The sequence below is a fragment of the Microcaecilia unicolor genome, chromosome 5, assembly GCF_901765095.1.
Source record: "Microcaecilia unicolor chromosome 5, aMicUni1.1, whole genome shotgun sequence".
NCBI classification, from domain to species: domain Eukaryota; kingdom Metazoa; phylum Chordata; class Amphibia; order Gymnophiona; family Siphonopidae; genus Microcaecilia; species Microcaecilia unicolor.
In genome coordinates, this window is record NC_044035.1 from 211,814,894 (window position 1) to 211,841,672 (window position 26,779).

At 48.5% G+C, this 26,779-nt stretch overlaps 1 protein-coding gene across 2 annotated transcripts in view; it reads left to right on the forward strand.

Annotated features, from left to right (window-relative positions):
• Positions 1 to 26,779, forward strand: part of TMEM208 (transmembrane protein 208) — a 198,179-nt gene that overhangs the window by 84,905 nt on the left and 86,495 nt on the right. The window contains exon 5 of one of the 2 annotated variants that reach the window (XM_030203744.1): positions 3,033 to 3,043. The exons of the other annotated variant lie outside the window; for it this stretch is intronic. Coding sequence (XP_030059604.1) covers positions 3,033 to 3,043 — 11 coding nt within the window. The remainder of the gene's footprint in view (positions 1 to 3,032; positions 3,044 to 26,779) is intronic. 2 annotated transcript variants of the gene reach the window in all.

A 26,779-nucleotide genomic window follows, 5' to 3' on the forward strand; every position in this document is an offset into this window, starting at 1 on the left:
GCCTTTCGGTGAGACACAAAGCCCACTTGATCCAGGTGCACAAGGGTTGGGAGTAAGGGTGTCAACCGATTTGCCAACACCTTTGCCAGTATTTTAACATCTGCATTTAGTACTGAGATAGGCCTGTAGGAGCCACACTCGCTATGATCTTTACCTGGCTTGGGTATCACCGCTATCCATGCCTCCATCATTCTGGAAGGCAAGATCCCCCCGACCCCCACTTGGTTGAACAGGTCCGCCAGCAACGGCGCCATCTCGGGTGCAAATTTCCTATAGAATTCATTAGGAAACCCATCTAGTCCTGGAGACTTGTAAGATGGCATATACCAATAGCCTCCTGTATTTTTTGTGGCGTGACCGGTTTCTCCAACAGTTCCCTATGCTGCCTAGTCAGCGGAGAGAGATCACTTTCTTGCAGGAACTTCTCTACTGATTCCAGAGGAGGGTTAATCTCCTGTTCATAAAGTGCTTGGTAATACTCTCCAAAGCGTTTGCGAATATGTGTAGATTTACTCAACAAGTCACCCTTGCCGCCTCGCACTTGTTTGATCGTTCTAGCCACTTGCTGCCTGTGCAACCGTATAGCCAGAAGGCGTCCTGCTTTGTTTGTAAACTCATAAGTTCTCACCCCCTTGCCGCGCCCGCAACAGGTCAAGTTGCTCCGAATGAATGGAGTCTGGCCTCATTCTCTCTCTACACAGTTCTTGCCATACCTGCGGCGACCTATATGCCTTATGTTCTGTTCCAATATGTGTATTTTCCCCAAACAGGCCGTTATTTGTGCCCTTCACGCTTTTGAGCATTTGCTAGCTAGCTGCAAGAAGTACCCCCTAGAGACTGCCTTCAGGGCGTCCCACACTACATGCATCGCGGGGCCTGAGTCGACGTTAAACTCCAAGTACTCTTTTAACATCTTTCTATATCCCTCCACCACATCTCCCTCCTGTAATAGGCTAGTGTTTAGTGTCCATCTCTTGTCCTTTGTTTCAGCCCGTATATTTGGCAAGGTTACCCACACTGGGGCATGATCCGATATTGTCACTACCAATTCCAGCATGCACTTGTGAATAGAATGTGTAGTCCCTATCTGTTCTGTGTGTCAGCCTCCACAGGTCAAGGGCACCCAGGGAATGGGCCATGGATTCTAGCGCTTGCGCCTCTTCTTTCCCTTCCGTCCGTGCTGCCCCCGTTCGATCTAACCCAGGATTTACGACTGCATTAAAATTGCCCCCCATTATTAGAGAACCCTTGACAAAAGTTGCCAAAGAGTTCCAAACCCTTGCAAAGAACTCCACCTGCCCACTATTAGTACTAGTACTACTACTACTTAACATTTCTAAAGCGCTACTAGGGTTAAGCAGCGCTGTACAGTTTAACATAGAAGGACAGTCCCTGCTCAAGGAGCTTACAATCTAAAGGACAAATGTAGAGTCAGTCAAATAGGGGGTCTAGATTACCTGAATAGGTATAAAGGTTAGGTGCCAAAAGCAACATTGAAGAGGTGGGCTTTGAGCAAGGATTTGAAGATGGGTAGGGAGGGGGCTTGGCGTAAGGGCTCAGGAAGTTTATTCCAAGCATAGGGTGAGGCGAGGCAGAAAGGGCGGAGCCTGGAGTTGGCAGTGGTGGAGAAGGGTACTGAGAGGAGGGATTTGTCCTGTGAGCGCAGGTTTCGGGTGGGAATGTAAGGGGAGATGAGGGTAGAGAGGTAATGAGGGGCTGCAGACTGAGTGCCTTTGTAGTTAAGAAGGAGAAGCTTGAACTGTATGCGGGATCTGATCGGTAGCCAGTGAAGTGACCTGAGGAGAGGGGTGATATGAGCATATCGGTCCAGGCGGAATATAAGATGTACAGCAGAGTTTTGAATAGATTGAAGGGGGGATAGATGGTTAAGTGGGAGGCCAGCGAGGAGTAGGTTGCAGTAGTCAAGGCAAGAGTGGATGAGAGTTCGGGTGGTGTGCTCAGAGAGGAAAGGACGAATTTTGCTGATGTTAAAGAGAAAGAAGTGACAGGTCTTGGCTATCTGCTGGATTTGCGCGGAGAAGGAGAGGGAGGAGTCAAAGATGACTCCGAGGTTGCGGGCAGAAGAGACGGGGAGGATGAGGGTGTTATCAACTGAGATAGTGGAGGAAGAGGAGAAGTGGGTTTTGGTGGAAAGACGATAAGCTCGGTCTTGGCCACGTTTAGTTTCAGGTGGCGGTTGGACATCCAGGCAGCAATGTCGGATAAGCAGGCCGATACTTTGGCCTGGGTCTCTGCAGTGATGTCTGGTGTGTAGAGGTACAGCTGGGTGTCATCAGCATAAAGATGATACTGGAAACCATGAAATGAGATCACTGAGCCCAGGGAAGAGGTGTAGATTGAAAAAAGAAGGGGTCCAAGGACAGATCCCTGGGGAACTCCAACAGAGAGCGGGATGGGGGTGGGGGAAGATCCATGAGAATGTACTCTGAAGGTGCGGTGGGAGAGAGAGGAGGAGAACCAGGAGAGGACAGAACCCTGGAACCCAAATGAGGACAGTGTGGCAAGAAGTAAATCATGATTGACAGTGTCAAAAGCGGCGGATAGATCGAGGAGGATGAGGATGGAGTAGTGACCTCTGGATTTGGCAAGGAACAGGTCATTACAGACTTTAGAGAGTGCTGTTTCTGTCGAGTGTAGAGGGCGAAAACCGGATTGAAGCGGATCGAGGATGGCATGAGAGGAGAGAAAATCAAGGCAGCGGCTGTGAACGGTGCACTCAAGTATCTTGGAGAGAGTTGGAGGGACAGGTAGGGTCAAGTGATGGTTTTTTGAGGAGTGGTGTGACTACGGCGTGCTTGAAGGTGTCAGGGACAGTTGCAGTGGAGAGAGAGAGGTTGAGGATATGACAGATGGGAGGGGTGACAGTAGGAGGGATGGTGTTAAGTAAGTTGGTGGGGATGGGATCAGACGAACAAGTGGTGCATTTCAAGGAGGAAAGAAGGTGGGCAGTTTCCTCCTCGGTGATATCAGGAAAGGAGGAGAAGGAGGCCTGGGTTGGTTGGTTGAGCGAGAGGGTTGAAGGGTGAAGAGGAGGAGGTGGCTTGGTAGTGCACTCAAGGTTGAACTTTTGCACCTTGTCACGGAAGTAGTCAGCCAGTGATTGAGGAGAGAGTGAGGGGGGTGGGTGGGAGCGGAGGGCACTGAGGAGGGAGTTAAGGGTGGCGAAGAGACGACGAGGGTTGGAGCTGAGAGAATTAGTCTATTGGGTGTAATAGACCTGTTTGGCAAGGAATAGGGAGGACTGGAAGGAGGATACCATGAATTTGAAATGAAGGAGATCTGAATGGGTGCGAGATTTCCTCCAGAGGCGTTCAGCAGATCGGGCGCAGGAGCAAAGGTAATGGATGCAAGGGGTCAACCAGGGCTGGGGATTAGTACGCCTTGTGGGACGGGAGATGGATGGTGCGAGGGTGTCCATAGCAGAGGAGAGAGTGGCATTGTAAGCGGAGACAGCCTTGTCGACAGAGTCAGAGGATATGATGGAGGTGAGGAGATTAGAAATACTAGAGGATAAAGTGGGAGGGTCAATAGCCTGGAGATTCCTGGAAGTAGTGGTTAATGTTGGGCGGGGCTGAGGGGGGGTGATGAAGTGTGAAGGTGATCAGGTGATGATCAGAGAGAGGAAGAGCTGAGGCGTAGAAATTGGAGGGTGAGCAGGAAGAGGAGAGGACGAGGTCAAGACAATGGCCATTTTGATGAGTAGGGGTGGAGGAGCACAGCTGGAGGTTGAAGGAGGATGTCAGAGTGAGGAACTGAGAAGCGTGAGAGTCGGATGGGTCATCAACGTGTATGTTAAAGTCTTCGAGAATGAGGGACGGAGATGAGGGTTCAAGAAAAACGGAAAGCCAGGCATCGAAGTCGGTAAGGAAGGAAGAGAGGGATTTATCAGGGGGGCGGTAAATGACTGCCACTCTGAGTGGCAACGGGTAGAATAGACGGATGGAGTGGACTTCAAAGCATGAGAAGCAGTGAGACTGCGGTAGGAGGAGGGGTTGGAAACTACAGGAGGGCGAGAGTAGTAACCCGACGCCTCCACCGCGGCCAACTGGGCGGGGAGTGTGAGAGAAGAGATATCCTCCATGGCATAGGGCCGCGATTGAGGCAGAGTCATCAGAGGAGAACCAGGTTTCAGTTAGGGCGAGCAGATGAAGGGAACGAGAGATGAAGAGATCATGGGTGAAGGGAAGTTTGTTGCAGACCGAGCGGGCATTCCACAGGGCACATGAGAAGGGGAGGGAAGAGGGGGGAGGAGGGGAATAGAGATGAGATTGGAGACATCCCGGAATCGTTTGCATGGATAGGACAGGTGTGGGGGACCTGGATTGGGATTGATGTCTCCCACGGATAGCAGGAGAAGGAGCAAGAGAGTGCGGAGGAGGGTGGGGGAGGTAGGGCAACGAAGGCGACGAAGATGGGATGCACTTAGGAGGAATGGGGATGGGTTAATGGCAGGAAGGAAGTGTTGAAGGTTGAGAGCTAGGAAGGAGGAGGGGGACAGGATAGATGGTGAGGTGGTGAGGGATGGCGGTGAGTAGGGTATTGCAGTAGTGAGCAGGACGGGAGGTGAGTAAGGTATTGCGGTAGTGAGCAGGACGGGAGAGGGCATGGATGGGCAGTGAGTTCCAGTGGTAGACAGTGGTAAGGGGAGGGGAAAAAGATTAGGAAGGGGCAGGGCAAGGAAGAAAATGTGAAAAGGGGGGCCATAAGTAGTGACAGAGGTGTTACGGTGTATATGTGGTGACTGAGGTGTTAAGCAAATAGAGCGGGAAAGCTGGACTGGAGGCTTAAACTGGAACGGCAGGCAGGGAGGTAGGCTGGGGAGGAAGGTAGGTAGATGTGCTGCTAGAAGGCAGGCAGGTAGTTGATGGGCAGGTAAGCAGGCACGACGATGGGCTGAGGTGCAGGCAAGTTGATGGGCTGGTGAGCAGGTAAGTCAATGGGCTGACAAGCTAGCAGGCAGGCAGGTTGATTGATGGGTTAACAGGCAGGAAGGTTGGTTGATGGGCTAGTAGGCAGGTTGGTTGATGGGTTAGTAGGCGGGCAGGCAGGAAGGCAAAAACAGGCAGGGCTGATGCGATGTCACTGGAACAAGTTGGGACAAATGGACTGGAGCAGCTGGTATGGGCGGAGTAGAGCAAGCAGGAACGGACTGACGGGAACAAGCTGGAACAGGCGGGCTGGAACAAGCCATGCAGATGGACTGGAACAAGCTGGAACGGATGGACTGGAACAAGCGGACTGGAACACGCTGGGACAACGTGGTAGACGCTTGGAATGCCCTCCCGCGGGAGGTGGTGGAGATGAAAACGGTAACGGAGTTCAAACATGCGTGGGATATGCATAGAGGAATCCTGTGCAGAAGGAATGGATCCTCAGAAGCTTAGCTGAAATTGGGTGGCGGAGCAGGTGGGGGGAAGAGGGGGTGCTGGTTGGGAGGCGAGGATAGGGGAGGGCAGACTTATACGGTCTGTACCAGAGCCGGTGATGGGAGGCGGGACTGGTGGTTGGGAGGCAGGAAATACTGCTGGGCAGACTTATACGGTCTGTGCCTTGAAAAGGACAGGTACAAATTCAAGGTAAGGTATACACATATGAGTTTGTCTTGGGCAGACTGGATGGACCATGCAGGTCTTTTTCTGCCTTCATCTACTATGTTACTATGTTACTATGTAATGTAGATGGGCTGGAACAAGCTGGAACGGACGGACTGGAACAAGCTGGAGCAAGCTGGAACGGAACAAGGTGGAGCAGATGGACTGGAACAGGCGGACTGGAACACGCTGGAATAAGCAATGCAGATGGACTGGAACAAGCTGGAACGGACGGACTGGAACAAGTTGGAGCAGGACTGGAACAAGCTGGAGCAGACGGGCTGAAATAAGCTGGAGTAGACTGCTGGAACAAGCTGGAGTAGTATTAGGGGCGTATATCGATGCCACTGTTAGAGCTACCTGGTCCAGTATTATTTGTAGGAAAATGAATCGTTCCCCCGGGTCCTTTTTAACCTGCACTACCTGTGCCACCCCAGATGAATGCATCAGTATCGCTACCCCCCCCTTTTTTTTTTTGAAACCTCAGCGGAGGCACAGTACGCCCCTGAGTAGCCAGGGCAGGAGAGAAATTTTTCATGTTTGCGACGTAGATTTGTCTCCTGTAGGAGAACTATATGCGGCTGGAGCTGGTGTAGTTCCCTATAGAGTTTCTGTCTCTTCTGAGGCATGTTCAGTCCCTTAACAATGTAGGATATCTTCAAATCAGGGCCCGTTACTTAGTGTTTTTAAGGCATTTATCAGCAACATACATCAGACCTCGTACTTTCCCTTTGTGAGTGACCCGCTTCTTTAGCATCAAGGCTATGCTCCTACCCCCCCTTCTCCCTCCCCCAGTGTCCCCCCCCACCATCCCCCCAGCTACACCAACCAGAGGCTCTAAACCTCCGGTTGGGATACGAGGAAGTTATTCACCGCACTCACAGCACCCCAGCCCCACGTCCCCCCCCCCCTCCCACCGCCCCTTTGTGGTTCCTCACTCCGTCACCATTCCCTTCCGCACACCCCCCTCAGCATACCAAAACCCCCTGTTCGTCTTTCACTGCACACTTCCACAACTTTTCTCACACCACGCATCTCTCATACAGCTCACACACCCCCATTTCACACATCACTTGAAACTATAAGTCAGTTGATAAGCTATCCCCAGTCCAGCCTTGCTCCTTTTGCTCTGTCCTTTTGCCTCCCATCCAGCTCATTCCAGCCCTCTCATCTCTTTGATTTGCCACGCCGTGCAGTCCAGGAACTCGCTGCCAGCCCTGGAGCTTGGCCCTTGTTGTTGACGCCACCTCCCCTGGTGGGACCGTAGTGCTCACCAGCTCTGCTGCATGCAGGTCTTCCCAGGTCTCCATTAGTGCTTGCACTCTGTATTTGCTTCCCTTCAGTGCAAAGTTCAAGGAAAAGGGAAAGCCCCATCTGTATTGTAATTGGTTCTTAATTAAAATATCCAGGGCTGGCTTCATCTGGCGCCGTTGCTGTAATGTGTACTGCGATAAATCTTGGTATACCAGGATCTTGGCCCCTCCGAATTCGAAATTCTGCACCTTCCGCACACAAGCCATTATCTGCTCCTTGACTTCATATTTGTGGAAGCGCACTATAATGTCACGCACCTGTTGCTCCTTGCGTGTGCCCAGTGCTGTATGAGCTCTATCAAGTTCCACCAGTTTTTCACCCGCCTCGAGACCCAGTAGTGTTGCACACATAGTTTGCACGAACACCAGAACATCTTCCATCTCTCCCCCTTCCGGGACTCCACGGAACCGGAGGTTGTTTCGTCGTCCTCTGTTCTCCAGATCGTCCAACTTGTATTCCAGGTCCGAGTTCTTTTTTTCCAGCTCGTGCAGCATGGTGGTGTGTTTAGTCAGCGTCTCTGCATGCTCCTCCAGCTTTAGCTTTGTATCCTCCACCCTGCCCCCCAGCTCACGGAGGTCCGTGCTTAACGAGTCCATACGCTCCAGGATTTCATCCTTTGAGTGTTTAATCTCATCTTGGATATTTGATAAGAACTTGCGCAGTTCACTGGAGATCCCTTTTTTTGAGGGCGGGGTTTGTGTCTCAACTAGAGACAGGGCCGTGTTGGAGTCAGATGGTGAGGCTCGTTCTGGAGACTCATGGTGCTTGGCGGTCTTTCCCGCCATGTTTTTCCCTGACCTCTCGCCGCCTTTCTTGCATGTTGAGGGAGTTTTGCTCATAGCAATTTCTGTTAGAGGGGGGTTTCAGCTAGCCTATACCACCTTATTCTCCCACTGGCGACCACCGTTTAATGCTTATTTCAGGCGCTGGGAAATGGAGCTTCAGGACTAGGCTGCCATTTCGCCCGATGACGTCACTTCCTCCCATAAAGAGTTAAGTTTTAAGTGCTGTCTTTAATTGTTGAAGAGAAGAGTGAAATCTCAGATGCTCCAGAAGTTGGTTCCAGAGCTCTGGCCCTTAAACAGAAAAAATGGAGTGTCTAATTCTAGCATGAGCAATATCTCATACAGTAGGGACGACCAGACGGTGCTGCATTGAAGAACGGAGAGATCGGGGTGGGATATATGGAGACCGTAGTGCAGCAAGAAATGGAGGTTCCGCACAAGACTTTATTTTAAAAACCAGAAGTAGGATTTTATAGGTGGTACAGTAAGGGAATGGGATTTTTATTTATTTATTTAAAGCATTTATATCCCACATTTTCCCACTGGTTGTAGGCTAAATCAGGAATACAGTACTAATGGCATATTAAAACAGTGCAAACAGTAAATTAAAGTTTGGTATTATATTAAACAGTAGAATAGTAAAGAAAATAGATTCAAGTGTATCTGGATTATTTGAGACCAAAGAAATTGAACTGATTATGTTGCATCTGGAGAGTAGACCTTTTTGAATAGGATGAACTTTAATAATTTTCTAAATTTTAGATAGTTCTGGGTTGATTTAACTAATTTAGGTAAGGCATTCCACAGTCGAGTACCCAAGAAAGGGAAGTTGGAGGCATATGTAGATTTGTATTTGAGGCCAAAACAATCCGGATAGTGTAGGTTTAAATAAGATCGGGAGGAATTAGATCTGTTCCTGGGTAGTAAGTCAACTAAATCTAGCATATAATCTGGAACAATGCCATAGATGATTTTGTGAATCAAGGTGCAGGCCTTGAAGGCAACTTGTTCCTTGACAGGAAGCCAGTGTAATTTTTTCCGAAGGGGCTTGGCAGATTCAAATTTAGATTTTCCGAAAATCAGTCTTGCTGCCGTGTTCTGGGCAGTCCGAAGTTTCTTAAGTAAATGTTCCTTGCATCCATCATAGATTCCATTACAATAGTCCAGTTGGCTCAGTACCATCAATTGAATCAGGTTACGGAAAACTGCTCGAGGGAAGAAAGGTTTTGTTCGTTTGAGTCTCCACATTGAGTAGAACATTTTCTTTGTGGTGCAATTTATTTGAGATTCCAGGGTTAAGTGTTTGTCGATTGTGACTCCTAGAAGTTTTAAGCTATCTACAATGGGTAGGGAGAGGTTGGGAGTATTTAAAGTGGTGGGATTGTATTTATTATACTGCGAAGATGATATAAGACAATGCGTCTTTTCAGTGTTCAATTTCAAACGAAAAGAGTTTGCCCAATCGTTCATTGTACGAAGGCCTAAACTGATAAGGTTGGTGATTTCAGCCAAGTCTTTTTTGAAAAGTATATAAATTGTTACATCATCAGCATAAATGAATGGATTCAGGACCATCTTGGATAGGGCGTTGGCCAACAGGATCATCATTATGTTGAATAGTGTGGGGGAAAGTGGCGAACCCTGAGGGACTCTGCAAGCTGCATTCCATAAGGATGATAGGGTTGAATTCTGTTTGACTCTATAAGATCTGAAAGAGAGGAAGCCCACGAACCATTTTAGTACATTTCCTCCAGTCCCGAAATAGTCCAAAAGATGTAATAGGATTTCATGGTCAATCATATCGAATGCACTCGACAGATCAAATTGGAGGAGAAGTATATTTTTGCCACTTGCGATTTGTTGTTTGAACAAATGAGAAGACCATAATAAGGGTGTCACATGATCATATTTCCAAGCCCCATGGAGGAGTTTGACTGCTGTATCCTGAACGTTGTGATCCTGAATCAGTGTGGCGAGTGAGCTTAAATAAATATTGAACAGTAGAAGAGATTAGATATCCCTGGGGAAATTCACAGGCCAGTAGTTGGTTGGCAGAAATAGATGATGAGGTGGAAACTGTGAAAGACCAATTAATAAGATAAGATGTAAACCATTCCAGAACAGAACCTGAGAGTCCTGTGTCACAAACACAAGCGAGAAGAAGATTATGTTTAACCAGATTGAAGGCAGATAAGTCCAGAGAAATTAGTAAAGCAATATTGCCTTTGAGTGTAGCGTGGAGTTCACTTCAAAGAGCAGTAATGGTTGTCTTTGTGCTCTGATGGGCACTGAATCTAGTCCGACTGGGATGGAGTATTGATAGATGTTCACAGTGGGAAAGAAGTTGATCAAAATCTACTTTTCAGATAATTTGAAGACAAAAGGAAGGATTAGCAGGATTTAGTGTTTCAAGGGAGGTTTGGGTTTTTTTAAAGATTGGAATTACAACAGCTTTTTCCACACAAGGGGAATAAGCCCAGTCTGTAAGGCTTTGCTTGATCGTTTGAAGACATAGGGAAAGAAAACCATGTTTTGAATAGGTGAACCATTTACTGGGTATTGGGTCAAGGGGACAGGTCGTGAGATTCATGCACCCTAGCATATTTGAAAGCTGTTGAAAAGTAGGTAAATTAAATTAATTCCATAATATTGAATTTACCAGAGATGAAGGGCATGTGTTTGAAAGGGGAGTTGAACAGGAGGAGTGGGGAATAGAAACTGGAGGTGTGGAATTAGAGAGTAGTGATTTAAGTCATGAAGTGCTCAACGAGGTCGCTAGCGGGGGTGAAGTGCAACATTCATTGTGAGATTGGTGAGTGAGCTGAGTAACAAGCGAGAAAAGTGATTTCATGGCATTAGATGACCTAGCAGTAAGCTTAGAACAACAAGATTTTTTTTAGCTTTGTAGAGGTAGTGACAGGATGTAAAGACCCGATGAGTACTTGGAGAGCAATATTTCCACCACTGGCATTCTGTCCTTCTGAGTTGATTCCTCAGAAAACGCAACCCAGGGTGAAATCAAGGGTTTTTTGGCCGAATGGGCACTAATCCAGGAGAGAAAATTGAGGTGAGGATTGAATTCCAACAGTTAGATTTACAGTATCTTCGAGGGATACACATGAGAAATTAGAAGGAAAGATGGAGTGGAGAGGAATTGTATTTTTAGGGTCACGAATGAGGATTTGAAAGAGGTTTGAGGTGAACTGGAGTTAGAGAGGGATTCTAAGAAAGATAAGGAGCAGGTCACTAAAAAGCGATCTGACCAGGGAATTGGTTGCGCCTGAAGTTCAGTAATTGTAAATGATGTAGTAGGAGGCAACATAAGGTTGAGAGTATGACCACCCACATGAGTAGAAAAGGATACAAACTGAGAGAGATCTATATCACAGAGAAAAGATTAGAATAGAGAAGTGCGAGGGAGATGGGTGAGATCTATGTGAGTGTTAAAATACCAGTTAACCAAAGGTTGGGAAAACAAATGGGAATGTCTGCCAAAGATTGCATTAAGGAGTCCCAAGCGTGAGTGGACAGTGGCAAACAAGAATGGTATTGACAACGAGGAGGATAATGAAACAGCAAAAAGTTCAAGATGAGAGAAGGTGGTAGCAGGTAGTTCTTGACAATGGTAGGAAGTGGGGAGATATATAGTTATTCCCCCGCCTTTCCTTGAAGATTGGGCCAGACGTAAAACAGTGAAATTGGGAGATAGAAATTGATAAGAGATAGATCTCTTCGCTCTCTTTGAGCTAAGTTTCTGTAATAGTTATTCTCCGAGAACAAGCAGGCTGCTTGTTCTCATGACTGGGTAGACATCCACGGCAGCCTCCACCAACCGGAAGAAAAGTCTCGCGGGAGGTCCCGCACGCGGGGCACGCCCACCGCACATGCGCGGCCGTCTTCCCACCCGTGCGCGACTGATCCCGCTCAGTTTCTGTTTTTCCGCGCTGGAGAGAGACGGAGTTTCATCCCTCTCCTTGTCAGCCCCGGAAAACCGTTTCCCAGCCTTGTCCGCTATTTCTTTCTTGTGTACGCGCGTTCGTGTTACTGTTTTTCATCGTGTTAAAATTAAAAAGTAGAGGTCTCCCTTTTCGTCGAGTGTGTTTTCTCCCTTTATTTTCGCCGTCGCGTCTGTGTTTCCCTTTTTGTTGTGGCCTTTTGACCGCCACCATTGACTGTTTTGACCTCGCCAATGCGATTTTCCCGTCGATGTCCTCGAAGGTCCCGAGTGGCTTTAAAAAGTGTGGTCGGTGCGGCCAGCAAATCTCGCAGTCCGACACTCACGCTTGGTGCCTCCAGTGCCTCGGGCCGGAGCATAATTCCAAAGCGTGTACCTTGTGTCTCGGCTTGAAAAAGCGGACACAGGTGGCGAGGCAAGTTCTTCGGGACCGTCTTTTTGGAACTTGCGCCGGCCCTTCGACGTCGGGCGGCATCGGTGTCGACAGCGGGAACTTCAGCATCGGTACTGGTGTCGACGACTTCGGCGCCGAGCATGGCATCGACCCCAGGAGCACAGGTTCCTTTGGCCCAACGACCTGCCAGCGATGGGGGCGGTGAACGGCCGAGTGGGCAACGTGCCTTGGCTGGTCCTGCCGCCCAGGGCCGTCGGGACTGAACCTTGTCGGACCCGACCCCAAGGGAGCGCGGGGACTCCACTTCCTCCTCGTCCGTGCCGGGGAGCGCCGATGACGGACATCGGAAGAAGCTTGCCAAGAAGCACCGTCATCGGTCGCCCACAGCGCATGGGACTGGAAGCTCAGGGGCGTCAAGAGACTCGGCCCCTAAAAAGCGCCAACGCCGGGAGGAGCGCTCCCCCTCCATTGAAGAGGTGTCGAGTCCAAGATGGCCGCCGATCTAGACGGACGTGTTTGAGTGCTCCTCCGCATTTCCCCTGATTTTCTTTTTTCCTATTAAATATGCCGAAGAGGAGAGGACGAGCTGCCGCTGCTGCCTCCCAGCAGCGAACGTCTGCCTCATCGGGTTTGATAACGCAGTATTTGCAGAGGGCCGCAAGCTTGGTAACGCCGTCGGTGAGCGGTCTGCAGGCTCAACCCGCGAATGGAGATAGCGGGCAGAGCAATGGGCTAGAAGCTACTCTGAGCCCCGACGGAAGAGAGCCACCTCCTCAACCGGCGTTTACCAGTTCTCCGATATCGGCCCCAGAGGACCCGAATACCGAAGAGTTAGCGGGGTCTTCAGGACGGGAGGCAAGTCCACAAATATTGGATGAAAGCGGGAGTATTATAACTCCAACTTTAACTGCATATGCCGTTCCAAGAACAAAGGAGGATAAAAGGGGAGTAGCTGCGACGGAGACAAAGCAACTAATTGGTGAGCCAGTGGATATTTTGATTTCAAGTTTTCAAAAAAAACCTGTGGAAGTAACTTTAGAAAGTCTTTGGATGTTGATAGCGGATCTTGGTAAGGCTTTGTGCCCCCAAATGAAACAAATGAAAGAAGAAATAGTTGTAATAGCTGGGAAAGTGAGAGAAATGGAAATTGAAACTAAAACATTGTTAAATAAGGTCGAGAAAGAAACTCAACAGACACAGCTAATACAAACAACGATGATTAAAGATTTGGCAAACCTGAGGAGGAAGTCAGAGTTCCTTGAAAATGCCTCCCGAGGCAATAACTTACATTTTACAAATTTTCCTTTTCATGCGCTGATTTCACCCAGGGAAATACTGAAACTCTATTGTAAAGAAATTCTAAATATAAACGAAGATCTTATTCCTCCAATGACACAGGCTTTCTATATCCCTATAAAGACTGAAAAGAACTTACAGGTACAAGGAAATAATCAGCCCCTAGATGTTTCGGCGTTTTTAGAAACATCTGATTCAGAACAAGTAACACCATCTACCCTAATAGTGACTTTTGTATTACTTACAGATAAGATCTGGATACAAAAAAATTTTTTTCAAGTTAGAGAAAAATTGTTTAAAGGATTATTAGTTCGAGTATTTCCAGACCTGGCACGTGAGACACAAAAGCGTAGACAGAAATTCCTACAAATGAAACAAGAAACACTTCAACTTGGGGCAACTTTTTATTTAAAATATCCCTGCAAGTGTTTGGTGTCATATCAATCTGTAAAGTATGTATATTTTGACCCTTCGCAACTGTCCCTATTTATAACATCTCATAATAAGAAAAAAGCCTCTTAAGGATATAATATAACTAGCTTGCAAACGCTTACGTCTTGATCTAATAAACAGTTTGTATTTTCTTTTTCCTTTTGATCTCCATAGTTGTATTTTTGGACTCCTAAATTGTGGACTGTTATGATGCTAATAAGGAATTTTGACTTATATGTGTTAAATTTCCTAAGAGATATTGTTTGTATTTGCATTATTTTTCTGTCAAGTGATTTAACTTGTAACTATATAAATATAATTATAAATAAATAAATAAATAAATAAATAAAAAGAAGAGGTGTCGATGTGCAGGTCGTCGGGCACCTCGGTACTGTCTCCTGGACCCGGACTGCTTCGAGTACTGACGCCTACACCGGCTCCCCAGCCTCTCCCAACAGCGGCTCTGGACGAGTGTCTCTGAGCCATCCTCCCAGGTATCCTGGAGGGGCTGTTTAGCCAGGCCCTACTGGCACTGGGGGTGCTTGCGCCCTTGGCGCCATTGTTGGAAGCACCAGCTGGCTCTGGCCCTGTGATGCGGCCTTCGACACCGTCTCGACCGCCACTCAGGTGGAATCCCTGTCGACGTCGATGGAGGGAGCTTCGTCCCCGCCGATGCTGGAGTCAACCTCTCGGCACCATCGCCGAGGACATGGTTCCTCGGGGTCGAAACGGGCCCGGTTGTGGACTGAGATCAGAGAGCTCATGTCCGACACCGAGGAGGAGGCGTCGGTGGGGGGAGGAGGAGGATCCCAGATATTTCTCCTCTGAGGAGTCTGCTGGTCTTCCCTCCGACCCCACGCCTTCACCAGAGAGGAAGCTCTCGCCTCCAGAGAGCCTTTCCTTTGCTTCCTTTGTCCGGGACATGTCTGTGAGCATTCCCTTCCCAGTGGTCACCGTGGATGAGCCGAGGGCTGAGATGCTCGAGGTCCTCGACTATCCATCACCACCTAGAGAGTCTTCCACAGTACCGTTGCACAATGTCCTGAAGGAGACGCTGCTTTGGAACTGGTTGAAGCCCCTATATAATTCCACCATCCCCAAGAAAGCAGAGTTCCAGTATAGAGTCCACACTGACCCGGAGTTGATGCGGCCCCAGTTGCCACATGACTCAGCGGTCGTTGACTCTGCTCTCAAGAGGGCCAGGAGTTCGAGGGATACCGCCTCGGCTCCCCCGGGGCGGGAGTCTCGCACTCTGGACTCGTTTGGGAGGAAGGCCTATCATTCTTCCATGCTCGTGACCAAGATCCAATCATACCAGCTCTACACGAGCATCCACATGCGGAACAATGTGCGGCAACTGGCGGACCTGGTTGACAAGCTCCCGCCGGAGCAGGCCAGGCCCTTTCAGGAGGTGGTCAGGAAGCTGAAGGCGTATCGCAAATTCCTGTCCAGGGGTATTTATGACACTTGTGATGTTGCATCCAGAGCCGCTGCCCAGGGTATAGTGATGCGCAGGCTCTCATGGCTGCGTGCCTCTGACCTGGACAACCGGACCCAGCAACGGCTGGCGGATGTCCCTTGCCGGAGGGATAATATTTTCGGCGAGAAGGTCGAGCAGCTGGTTGAGCGGCTCCACCAGCGGGAAACCGCTCTCGACAATCTCTCCCACTGGGTGCCTTCAGCATCCACCTCCACAGGTGGACGTTTTTCCTGGTCCCGGCGGTCTGCACCCTATGCCTACAGCAAGCGTAGGTACAACCAGCCGGCCCGAAGGCCTTCTCAGGCACAGGGCCAGCCCCAGCGCGCTCGTTCCAGTCAACAGCGTGCGACCAAGCAGACCCCTGCAGCTCCACAGCAAAAGCAGGGGACGGGCTTTTGACTGGATCCATGGGAGCATAGCCGCCATAAACGCCATAGCCTGCCGGTCGGGGGGAGGTTGAAAGTTTTTCACCAAAGGTGGCTTCTCATAACCTCTGACCAGTGGGTTCTCCAAATAGTGCGGTGCGGGTACACCCTGAATTTGATCTCCACTCCACGCAATTGCCCACCGGGAGCTCAATCCTTCAGCTTCCATCACAGGTAGGTACTTGCAGAGGAACTCTCTGCCCTTCTCAGCGCCAATGCGGTCGAGCCCATGCCACCCGGGCAGGAGGGGCAGGGATTCTATTCCAGGTACTTCCCTGTGGAAAAGAAAACAGGGGGGATGTGCCCCATCCTAGACCTGAGAGGCCTGAACAAATATCTGGTTCGAGAAAAGTTCAGAATGCTTTCCTTGGGCACCCTTCTTCCCCTGATTCAGAATGACGAGTGGCTATGCTCTCTGGATTTAAAGGATGCTTATACTCACATCCCGATACTGCCAGCTCACAGACAGTATCTACGATTCCGTCTGGGAGCACGGCACTTCCAGTATTGTGTGCTGCCCTTTGGGCTCGCCTCTGCACCACGGGTATTCACAAAGTGCCTTGTAGTGGTTGCGGCGTACCTTCGCAACCTGGGGGTGTATGTGTTCCCGTATCTCGATGATTGGCTGGTGAAGAGCACCTTGGAGGCAGGAGCTCTTCGGTCCATGCAGTGCACTATTCAACTTCTGGAGCTGCTGGGGTTTGTAATAAATTACCCGAAGTCCCATCTCCAGCCAGTCCAATCACTCGAATTCATAGGAACTCTGCTGAATTCACAGATGGCTCATGCCTATCTTCCCGAGGCGAGGACTCAGAAACTTCTGTCTCTCGCCTCCCAGGCCAGAACGTCCCAGCAGATCACAGCTCGGCAGATGTTGAGACTCCTGGGCCATATGGCCTCTACAGTCCATGTGACTCCCATGGCTCGTCTTTACATGAGATCAGCTCAATGGACCCTAACTTCCCAGTGGTGCCAGGCCACCGGGAATGTAGAAGATGCCATCCGCCTGCCCATCAGTTGTGCAATTCGCTGCGCTGGTGGACGATTCAGACCAATTTGACCTTGGGACGTCCTTTTCAAATTCCTCAGCCGCAAAAAGTGCTGACGACAGATGCATCTCTCCTGGGGTGGGGGACCCATGTCGATGGGCTCCACACCCAAGGGGTGTGGTCCCTCCAGGAAGCAGGTCTTCAGATCTATCTCCTGGAGCTCCGAGTGGTCTGGAACGCGCTGAAGGCTTTCAGAGATCGGCTGTCCTTCCAAATTATCCAAATCTGGACAGACAATCAGGTTGCAATGTACTACATCAACAAGCAGGGGGGCACCGGATCTCGCCCTCTGTGTCAGGAGGCCATCGGGATGTGGCGCTGGGAATGCCAGCACGGCATGCTTCTCCAAGCCACATACCTGGCAGGCGTAAACAACAGTCTGGCCGACAGGCTGAGCGGACTCATGCAACCGCACGAGTGGTCGCTCCATTCCAGGGTGGTACGCAAGATCTTCCGAGAGTGGGGCACTCCCTCGGTGGACCTTTTCGCCTCCCAGACCAATCACAGGCTGCCTCAGTTCTGTTCCAAACTACAGGCACACGGCAGACTAGCGTCAGATGCCTTTCTCCTACATTGGGGGAAGGGCCTCCTGTATGCCTATCCTCCCATACCTTTGGTGGGGAAGACCTTACTGAAACTCAAGCAAGACTGCAGCACCATGATTCTGATTGCGCCCTTTTGGCCCCGTCAGATCTGGTTCCCTCTTCTTCTGGAGTTATCCTCCGAAGAACCGTGGAGATTGGAGCGTTTTCCAACCCTCATCTCGCAGAACGAGGGAGCGCTTCTGCACCCCAACCTTCAGTCTCTGGCTCTCATGGCCTGGATGTTGAGGGTGTAGATTTTGCTTCCTTGGGGCTCTCCGAGGGTGTCTCTCGCGTCTTGCTTGCTTCCAGGAAGGATTCCACTAAGAAGATTTACTTTTTTAAGTGGAGGAGGTTTGTCGTCTGGTGTGAGGGCAATGCCCTAGAACCTCGCTCTTGTCCTGCACGGACCCTGCTTGAATACCTTCTACACTTATCGGAGTCTGGTCTCAAGACCAACTCAGTAAGGAACCACCTTAGTGCAATTAGTGCTTACCATCATCGTGTAGAGGGTAAGCCCATCTCTGGACAGCCTTTAGTTGTTCGATTCATGAGAGGTTTGCTTTTGTCAAAGCCCCCTGTCAAGCCTCCTATAGTGTCATGGGATCTCAAAGTCGTCCTCACCCAGCTGATGAAACCTCCTTTTGAGCCACTGAACTCCTGCCATCTGAAGTACTTGACCTGGAAGGTCATTTTCTTGGTGGCAGTTACTTCAGCTCGTAGAGTTAGTGAGCTCCAAGCCCTGGTAGCTCATGCTCCTTATACAAAATTCCATCATAACAGAGTAGTCCTCCGCACTCTCACCCTAAGTTCCTGCCCAAGGTGGTGTCGGAGTTCCATCTTAACCAGTCAATTGTCTTGCCAACATTTTTTCCCTGTCCTCATACCCGCCCTGCTGAACGTCAGTTGCACACATTGGACTGCAAAAGAGCATTGGCCTTCTACCTGGAGCGGACACAGCCCCACAGACAGTCCGCCCAATTGTTTGTTTCTTTCGACCCCAATAGGAAGGGGGTCGCTGTCGGGAAACGCACCATCTCCAATTAGCTAGTAGATTGCATTTCCTTCACTTATGCCCAGGCTGGGCTGACTCTTGAGGGTCATGTCACGGCTCATAGTGTTAGAGCCATGGCAGCGTCAGTGGCCCATTTGAAGTCAGCCACTAATGAAGAGATTTGCAAGGCTGTGATGTGGTCATCAGTCCACACATTCACATCACATTACTGCCTCCAGCAGGCTACCCGACGCGACAGTCGGTTTGGGCAGTCGGTGCTGCAGAATCTGCTTGGGGTTTAAATCCAACTCCACCCCCCTGGACCCGGTTTTATTCTGTTCAGGCTGCACTCCCAGTTAGTTGTTCTTCGTAGGTCAATTTCTGTTATGTCCTCGCCGTTGCGAGGCCCAATTGACCCTTTTTGTTGTTTTGCGTGAGCCTGGGAGCTAGGGATACCCCAGTCGTGAGAACAAGCAACCTGCTTGTCCTCAGAGAAAGCGAATGATACATACCTGTAGCAGGTGTTCTCCGAGGACAGCAGGCTGATTGTTCTCACCTACCCTCCATCCTCCCCTTTGGAGTTGCGTTTTTTTCTCATTCCTTTGCTTGTCATTTAACTGAGCGGGAGCGGCCTCGCTCGGGCGGGAACACGGCCACGCATGCGTGGTGGGCGTGCCCCGCGTGCGGGATCTCCCGCGAGACTTTTCTTCCGGTTGGTGGGGGCTGCCGTGGACGTCTACCCAGTCGTGAGAACAATCAGCCTGCTGTCCTCGGAGAACACCTGCTACAGATACGTATCATTCGCTGTATGTCGAGATGGGAGGTTAAGGAAATATGGAAATCGGAACAATGAGTGAGGTGATCAAATTTGCAGATGATACAAAACTATTCAAGGTTGTTAAAACACGTGCAGACTGTAAAATATTTCAGGAAGACCTTAGGAAATTGGAAGCTGGGCATCCACATGGCAGATGAAATTTAATGTGGACCAATGCAAGGCGATGCACATTGGAAACAATAATCCGAATCATAGTTACGTGATGCTAGGGTGCACCTTGGGGGTCAGCGCTCAAGAAAAGATCTGAGTGTCATAGTAGATAATACGCTGAAATCTTCTGCTCAGTGTGCGGCATTGGCCAAAAAAGCAAACAGGATGCTAGGAATTATTGGGAAAGGGATGGTGAATAAGACTGAAAATACTATAATGCCTTTGTATCGCTCCATTGTGCATCTGCAGCTTGAGTATTGTGTTAATTTCTGGTCGTATCTCAAAAAAGATATAGCGGAATTAGAAAAGGTTCAAAGAAGAGCAACCAAAATATTAATAGGGGTGGAATTCCTCTCATATGAGGAAAGGCTAAAGAGGTTAGGGCTGTTCAGCTTGGAAAAGAGACGGATTAGAGGGGATATGATTGAGGTCTACAAAACCCTTAGTGGTGTAGAAGTAAATCAAATTTTTTTTTTACTCATTCCAAAAGTACAAAGACTAGGGGACACAAGGAAGTTACATGGAAATACTTTTAAAACAAATAGGTGGAAATATTTTTTCACTCAATGAATAGTTAAGCTCTGAAACTCTTTGCGGGGGGGGGGGGGGGGGGGGGGGCGGTGCTAACAGCGGTTAGCATATCTGGATTTAAATAAGGTTTGGACAAATTCCTGGAGGAAAAGTCCAGTCTGCTATTGAGACACACATAGGAAGCAAGTGCTTGCCCTAGCATTTGTAGTATGGAGCGTTGCCATGATTTGGGTTTCTGCCAGGTACTTGTGACTTGGCATGGCAACTGTTTGGAAAACAGAATACTGGGCTAGATGGACAATTGGTCTGACCCAGTATGGCTACTCTTATGTTCTTAAAAGATCCTGGATAAGTGAAGTTTGGCTGCAAATTGATCGAGAGTTTAACAGTCCTAAGGTCAGAGCAAGTCTGGCAGGATTAGAGGAGGTAGTAGAGTAAGGTTGAGGGTTATACTCGCAGTCCGATAGGTATGTTCTTTAAATGGTGGAAGTTTGTAAAAGGACTCCCAAGTTGGATGGTGTTCCCAAAAACGGGGAATTGAATGAATAATGGGGAGAGTCATGGCTTCTAATGTAGATTCAAAATACCTAAAGGGGGATTGAAAAAGAAATGGGTATAAGAAAAGCAGTTAAAATACAATTTAAACACAAAGAACAAGTTAAAAAGGTGGAGCCCCCAGTGTTCACCCCCAGTTTTTGCCCCAAGATGCATGACTTGGTCCTTTGGTGCAATACACCACAGGCAACTTAGTCTTGAGTTCCAGGTCTGCTTATGTCAAGGAATCATGTGGTACACTTGGGCTTGATGTTCAAAGGTAATATGAGAGCAGGTTAGCCTCAAAACCTGCAATTATAGCAACAGAACACTATCAGAAAGATAAGCATGCACACATTGAGTATGTGCAGACAGAGGAGAAAGAAAGTTGGAGAGAGGTATGGAGGAATACAGTTTTGGAAGGAGGGTGGTCATTAAGGGAACAACAACAAGGAGGGGGGGAATGTATGCCACAGAAAGGTATATGGGTAGTGGTCATCAAAAGAGAACTATGGGGGTGGGGGAGTATATCCTGTGGTGGAAGGGGATTAGTGGTGGTGATTAAGAGAGAGCCATGGGCTGTATGCTGGAGAACTAGGAGTTGAGAGAGCTCTGGGTGTGTGATTGCTGGGGGAGGGGAACCAGAAAAAGCTATGGGGGAATGTGTGTGTGGTTGGAGCAGGGATGAAACAAAAACTGGTACAGGGAGGAGCCTTATTGGAGAACGGGGGGGGGGGGGGGGGGGGGAGAGAAAAATTGGGAGGGTATCCATCCAACTCTGCAGCTGGTGGCTGTTTCCTCGAGCTGCTGCTTCCACTGCTGGGCCACCCATGCATGCTCAGTTTTCACACATGCAGGAAAAAACAAGCATTCACAGAGACGGGTCAGCAGTGGCAGCAGCTGCTCGGGGACACTACTTCTGGCTGCAGAGCTTGGAGAGTTCTGGCTGTCAGAGTGGCACAGGAAGAGGAAGTCTTCACCTGTAGGGTGCTAGCTCAGGTATTTATATTTTGCATTCTGGCAGCAGGCAGGGAGAAATTCTGGTGCCCACTCACTTTTGGGTTCAGCCTGTTTCACCCTCCCCCCCCAACCCTCCCCCCCCCCCACCAAAAAAAAACCCGTCTGGCTATTCCACTGAACACAATACAAAGAAGACATCTGTGATACATATATCTCAAAGTTAACATATTCCAGTTAATAAATTCAAAATAAACACTTTTTTCTACCTTTGATGTCTGGACATTTTATTTTTATGTTGGTCCCAATTTCTCTGTCTTTTGCGATTTCCGATCTGAGGAAGATCTGAGGAAGAAGGGCAACCTTCGAAAGCTAATCAAGAAATGTATTAAGTTATGTCCAATAAAAAAGGTATCATCTTATTTTCTTTTCCATGTTTTATTTTGTTTGATTTCTATTGATAACCTTAAGAGTGGACTAACACGGCTACCACACTCCTCTGTCTTTTGCTAATTCTCTTTCCAGCAGCTGTTGTCCATTTGTCTTTTCTTCTCTCGCATGCCTTTTCCTATTCCTTCTTTACATCTCTATGACGTGGAGGAGCATAATCGAAAGGGATGTCCTCACAAAACATCCCCATCCAGGGGTGGGGAAACCCGTATTTTCGAATCAAGATGGACGTCCATCTTTCGTTTCGATAATACGGTCAGGGACGCCCAAATCCTGAAATTTGGTCGTCCTTAGAGATGGTCGCCTCTAGACTTGATCGTTCTGATTTTCGGCGATAATGGAAACCAAGGATGTCCATCTCAGAAACAACCAAATGCATGCCATTTGGTTGTGGAAGGAGCCAGCATTTGTAGTGCACTGGTCCCCCTGACATGCCAGGACACCAGCCGGGCACCCTAGGGGGCACTGCAGTAGACTTCATAAATTGCTCCCAGGTACATAGCTCCCTTACCTTGTGTGCTGAGCCCCCCCAAAACCCTCTACCCCCAACTGTACACCATTACCATAGCCCTTATGGATGAAGTGGGGCACCTAGATGTGGGTACAGTGGGTTTCTGGTGGGTTTTGGAGAGCTCGCTGTTTACTCCACGAACATAACAGGTAGGAGGGGATGGGCCTGGGTCTGCCTGCCTGAAGTGCACTGCACCCACTAAAACTGCTCCAGGGACCTGCATACTGCTGTCATGGACCTGAATATGATCATCTGAGGCTGGCAATCAGTATTTTTAAAGATGTTTTTTGAGGGTGGGAGGGGGTTAGTGACCACTGGGGGAGTAAGGGGAGGTCATCCTTGATTACCTCCAGTGGTCATCTGGTCATTTCGGGCACCTTTTTGGGCCTTGTTCATAAGAAAAACACGACCAGGTAAAGTCATCCAAGTGTTCGTCAGGGACGTCCTTGTTTCTTTCGATTATGGGTCGAGGACGTCCTAGTGTTAGGCATGCCCAAGTCCCGCTTTTGCTACACCTCCAACATGCCCCCTTGAACTTTGGCTGCCCCTGCGACGGAAAGCAGTTGGGGATGTCCAAATTCGGTTTTTGATTATACCGATTTGGACGACCCTGGGAGGACGTCCATCTTACGATTTATTTCGAAAGATGGGCGTCCTTCTCTTTCGAAAATTAGCTCAATAGTGATCCTTCCCTTATAGCTCTTTCCTCCCTTTTTTCTTTTCTGCCTCTTTATCCACTCAAATTTCACCTTCTTTCTTACCCTTCTCCTTTTTTTAACTTTTCAGCTACATATTTACTTCCCATATTTTTCTCTCATTCCTTAGCTGTTCCATTTGTTATTTCACTCCTTCCACAGCTTGCTGTTCTCTTCCATCTAATCTCCATCACTGCTTCTGTATTCACTATCCTATCACATTGTCTTGCCACCCCTCCTTGGCCCCTCACACATGGTTCTGCCATTTCCACTATTTCCCATTCCTCTCTCTCCTCCCCCTCCCATGGCCTGAAATCTCCCTGTCACTTTTCCTCCACCCCCATCATCTTCATGTCCTATCTCTCTTCCCTCCTGGCGCCCCCCCCCCCCCCCCCCCATGGCCCATCATTTCTTCTCCTCTCTCTCTCTGTTCTATGTCTAACATTGCTCCCTTTCTTTCCTGCTGTTGTTCCCTCCCCTCACTCTATCCCACATGAGCCAACATCTCTCCCTCCCTCATATCCATTGTTCAGCACCTGCCTCTCTCTCCTTCCCTTCCTTTCCTGGGTCCAACATCTTTCTTTTTCTTCCCAACTGCTCTTCCATCTAGCATCTCTCCCTCCCCACCACCTCTGGGTCCAACATCTCTCCCTCTCCCTTCCTTCCCTCCACCCCATTGTTTGCCATCTCTCTCTCCCCCTCTGTTCCCGGGCCCATAATTTCTTCCTCTATCCCCTGCCCCCACTCCCAGTATGGCATGTCCCCCTATCTCTCAACCTCCCCCCCTCGTCTACTTTAAAACAGCTCCAGGGGGGCCCCTTTAGTCTGCTATCTCTTCCCCTTCTTGCCGCCCCTTCTAAGGTTTCCTTCCCTGTCTAACTTAAAGCATGTTTTTGTTCACAGGAGGTTGCCAGCGTGGCAGTGTCAGTGATTCTGATATGCTGCTTACATCTGCCCCGGTGCTGTTTCTCTGCTGTGTTCCTCCCAGGCTGAAACTGGAGGTGTCATCAGAAGAAGATGGAACACAGCAGAGGAACAGCGCCAGGGCATCAGAATCGCTGCCGCGCTGGTTACCTCCTGTGAACAAAAACGCGATTTAAGTTAGATGGGACGAGAGGGAGACCTCAGATTGGGGTGGTGAGAATAGGAAGAAATGATGGACGGGGGGCCCCCTGGAGCTGTGTGGCCCAGGGCAGTTGCCCTGTTTGCTGCCCCCCTCCAAACGCTGGCCCTACCTAGAGGAGATTCCAGCGGGATCCCCATGGACTCCCTGTGCAGCTCTGGGCTGCGGCACACCTTGGGAACTGCAACCTATCTTTGAATGCTTCCCATTGTACTTTTTGTTACCAACTCCACCTGATCCCTATTTGCTAACAGCGGTACCACTCCTTCAAACCTGTTTGCTAAAACCTTGTCATATATTTTTACATCTATATTTAACAAGGAGATGAGCATATAGCAAGCACAATTCTCTTCTGGTTTATGCTCCTTTTGGGATCACTGTGATATGAGTCTCATAAAATGACAATTTACCATCTTTTAAACACCTTCTGGAAACACTTCAACACTATTGCCACAATGTTGCCAAAGGCCTTGTAAAGACCAATACTGAATCCATCCAGACCACCAGCCTTCCCAGGCTTCAGCTGGCTTATTGCTTTCAGGACCTCTGCATATAATAGCAAGTTGTTTAATACCTCTTTCAATTCATCCTGCAGCCATATTTTCTTAAAGAAGGCACCCACTGAGGTTTCTTTCACCATCCCCTGTGATGTATGCAACTGTTTCCCCCTCCCCTTATAAAATGTTCTAAAAGCATTAGCAATCTATTTAAGCGGGGGCGAACTGACAGTGATCTGGGCCTCCAGGCAATAAGGATCATCGGGCCCCCCATCCCCCTCAGATCACTGGTTCTGCATCTGTTCTTTTTGTTACAGAAAGGGAGAAAAAGGAAAATTTTAAAATGGGTTCATCATGCATACAAAAAGAATAGCATAGCACAGTGGTTCCCAAACCTGGTCCTGGAGGCACCCCAGCAAGTCAGGTTTTCATGACAGAGATTTGCATGCAGTGGAGGCAGTGCATGCAAATCTCTCTCATGGCTGGGGTGCCTCCAGGACCAGGATTGGGAACCACTGGCATAGCACAAACATATAGTTCATCTAACATAGTAAGTGACGGCAGAAAAAGACCTGTACGGTCCATCCAGTCTGCCCAACTAGATAAACTCATATGTGCTACTTTATATGTATACCTTGACCTTGATTTGTATCTGCCATTTTCAGGGCACAGACTGTAGAAGTCTGCCCAGCACTAGCCCCGCTTCCTAACCACCGGCGCTGCCATCCAATCTCTGCTAAGCTTCTGAGGATCCATTTCTTCGGAACAGGATTCCTTTATGTTTATCCCACGCTTTTTTTAATTCCATTACCGTTTTCATCTCCACCAACCTCCCTCGGGAGGGCATTCCAAGTATCCACCACTCTCTCCATGAAAAAATACTTCCTGACATTTTTCTTGAGTCTGCCCCCCTTCAACCTCATTTCATGTCCTCTAGTTCTACCACCTTCCCGTTTCCGGAAAAGGTTCGTTTGCAGATTAATACCTTTCAAATATTTGTGAACGTCTGTATCATATCACCCCTGTTTCTCCTTTCCTCTAGGGTATACATGTTCAAAAATTAACCTAAATTAATCTAAATTAACCTGAGAAACTAACTGTGCTATAATAAAATGGAGGACTGCAGGTGAAATCAAATGTTGGAACCAAATCACGTTCACAAGAGCATTTAACTCTGTGGTTATCAAAACCTGTGCACCACTGTGACCCGCAAAAGCAGAAAGGGAGAAAAAAGAAAATTTTAAGATGAGATTCTTCATGAATACAGAATCAGAAAGTATAGCATAAAACAAGCATATAGTTTATCTAAATTATTCTGAGAAAACTGTGCCATAATAAAATGGAAGACTGCAGGTGAAAGCACAGTGATAACATAGCAGATAGAGGAGAGGAAGAGGAAGAGGAAATTAGCTACAAATCAGAGAGAAATGAGGTACGGGGGGGGGGGGGGGGGGGGGGGGGGGGAAGGTGGGAGACAAAGATTGCAGGAATCTTTATTATCACTCTTTGGGCTGGGTTTTGATAGACCATTTACAGAAAATCTGCTTTTGTAGTACTCAATTGCTGTAATCCAAAGTGCATTTGAAGTGCGGGTAACTGATCCAAGCGCAGTATTGTTCACCTGCAGCTGGCATTATTTCTCCCAGAAGTCTGCATTTCACAAAAACAATGAAGCTGTAACTTATAAAAAGTATCAAGTTTGTCATATAACAGTGGCAGATGAGACAATGAAAATATTAGCAACTCTCTGGGTGCAATTGGCATTTGATACGGTAATATTCTCATCACAGCTAATTCAGTTGTTATTTACTAGAATAAAAGTGTCGACAGTGTAACAATTTGTCACTTCTATAGACTTGCAGTGTATGTTTATAAAATTCCACAACAAGAGTGGAATGCTTAAAAGGGAAATTCTTTCTGTACTAAATAAAAAGTACCGTATGTAAATTTCTGCTGGAACTTGATATGTATGTATGGGAATCCTATAAATGGTGTTCAAAATTCAGCACCTGGTGTGAATCCTGGAGTGCAAGCTGGCACAGACCACTTTTGGAATGTCCCTGACCTGTCCATGCCCCTCCCATGCCCACACCTCATTTTGGGTTGAGCACTATCCTCGGATTCTATATACCGTGCCTAGAGATCTGCACCAAAATGCATGTGAATTCTATAATTA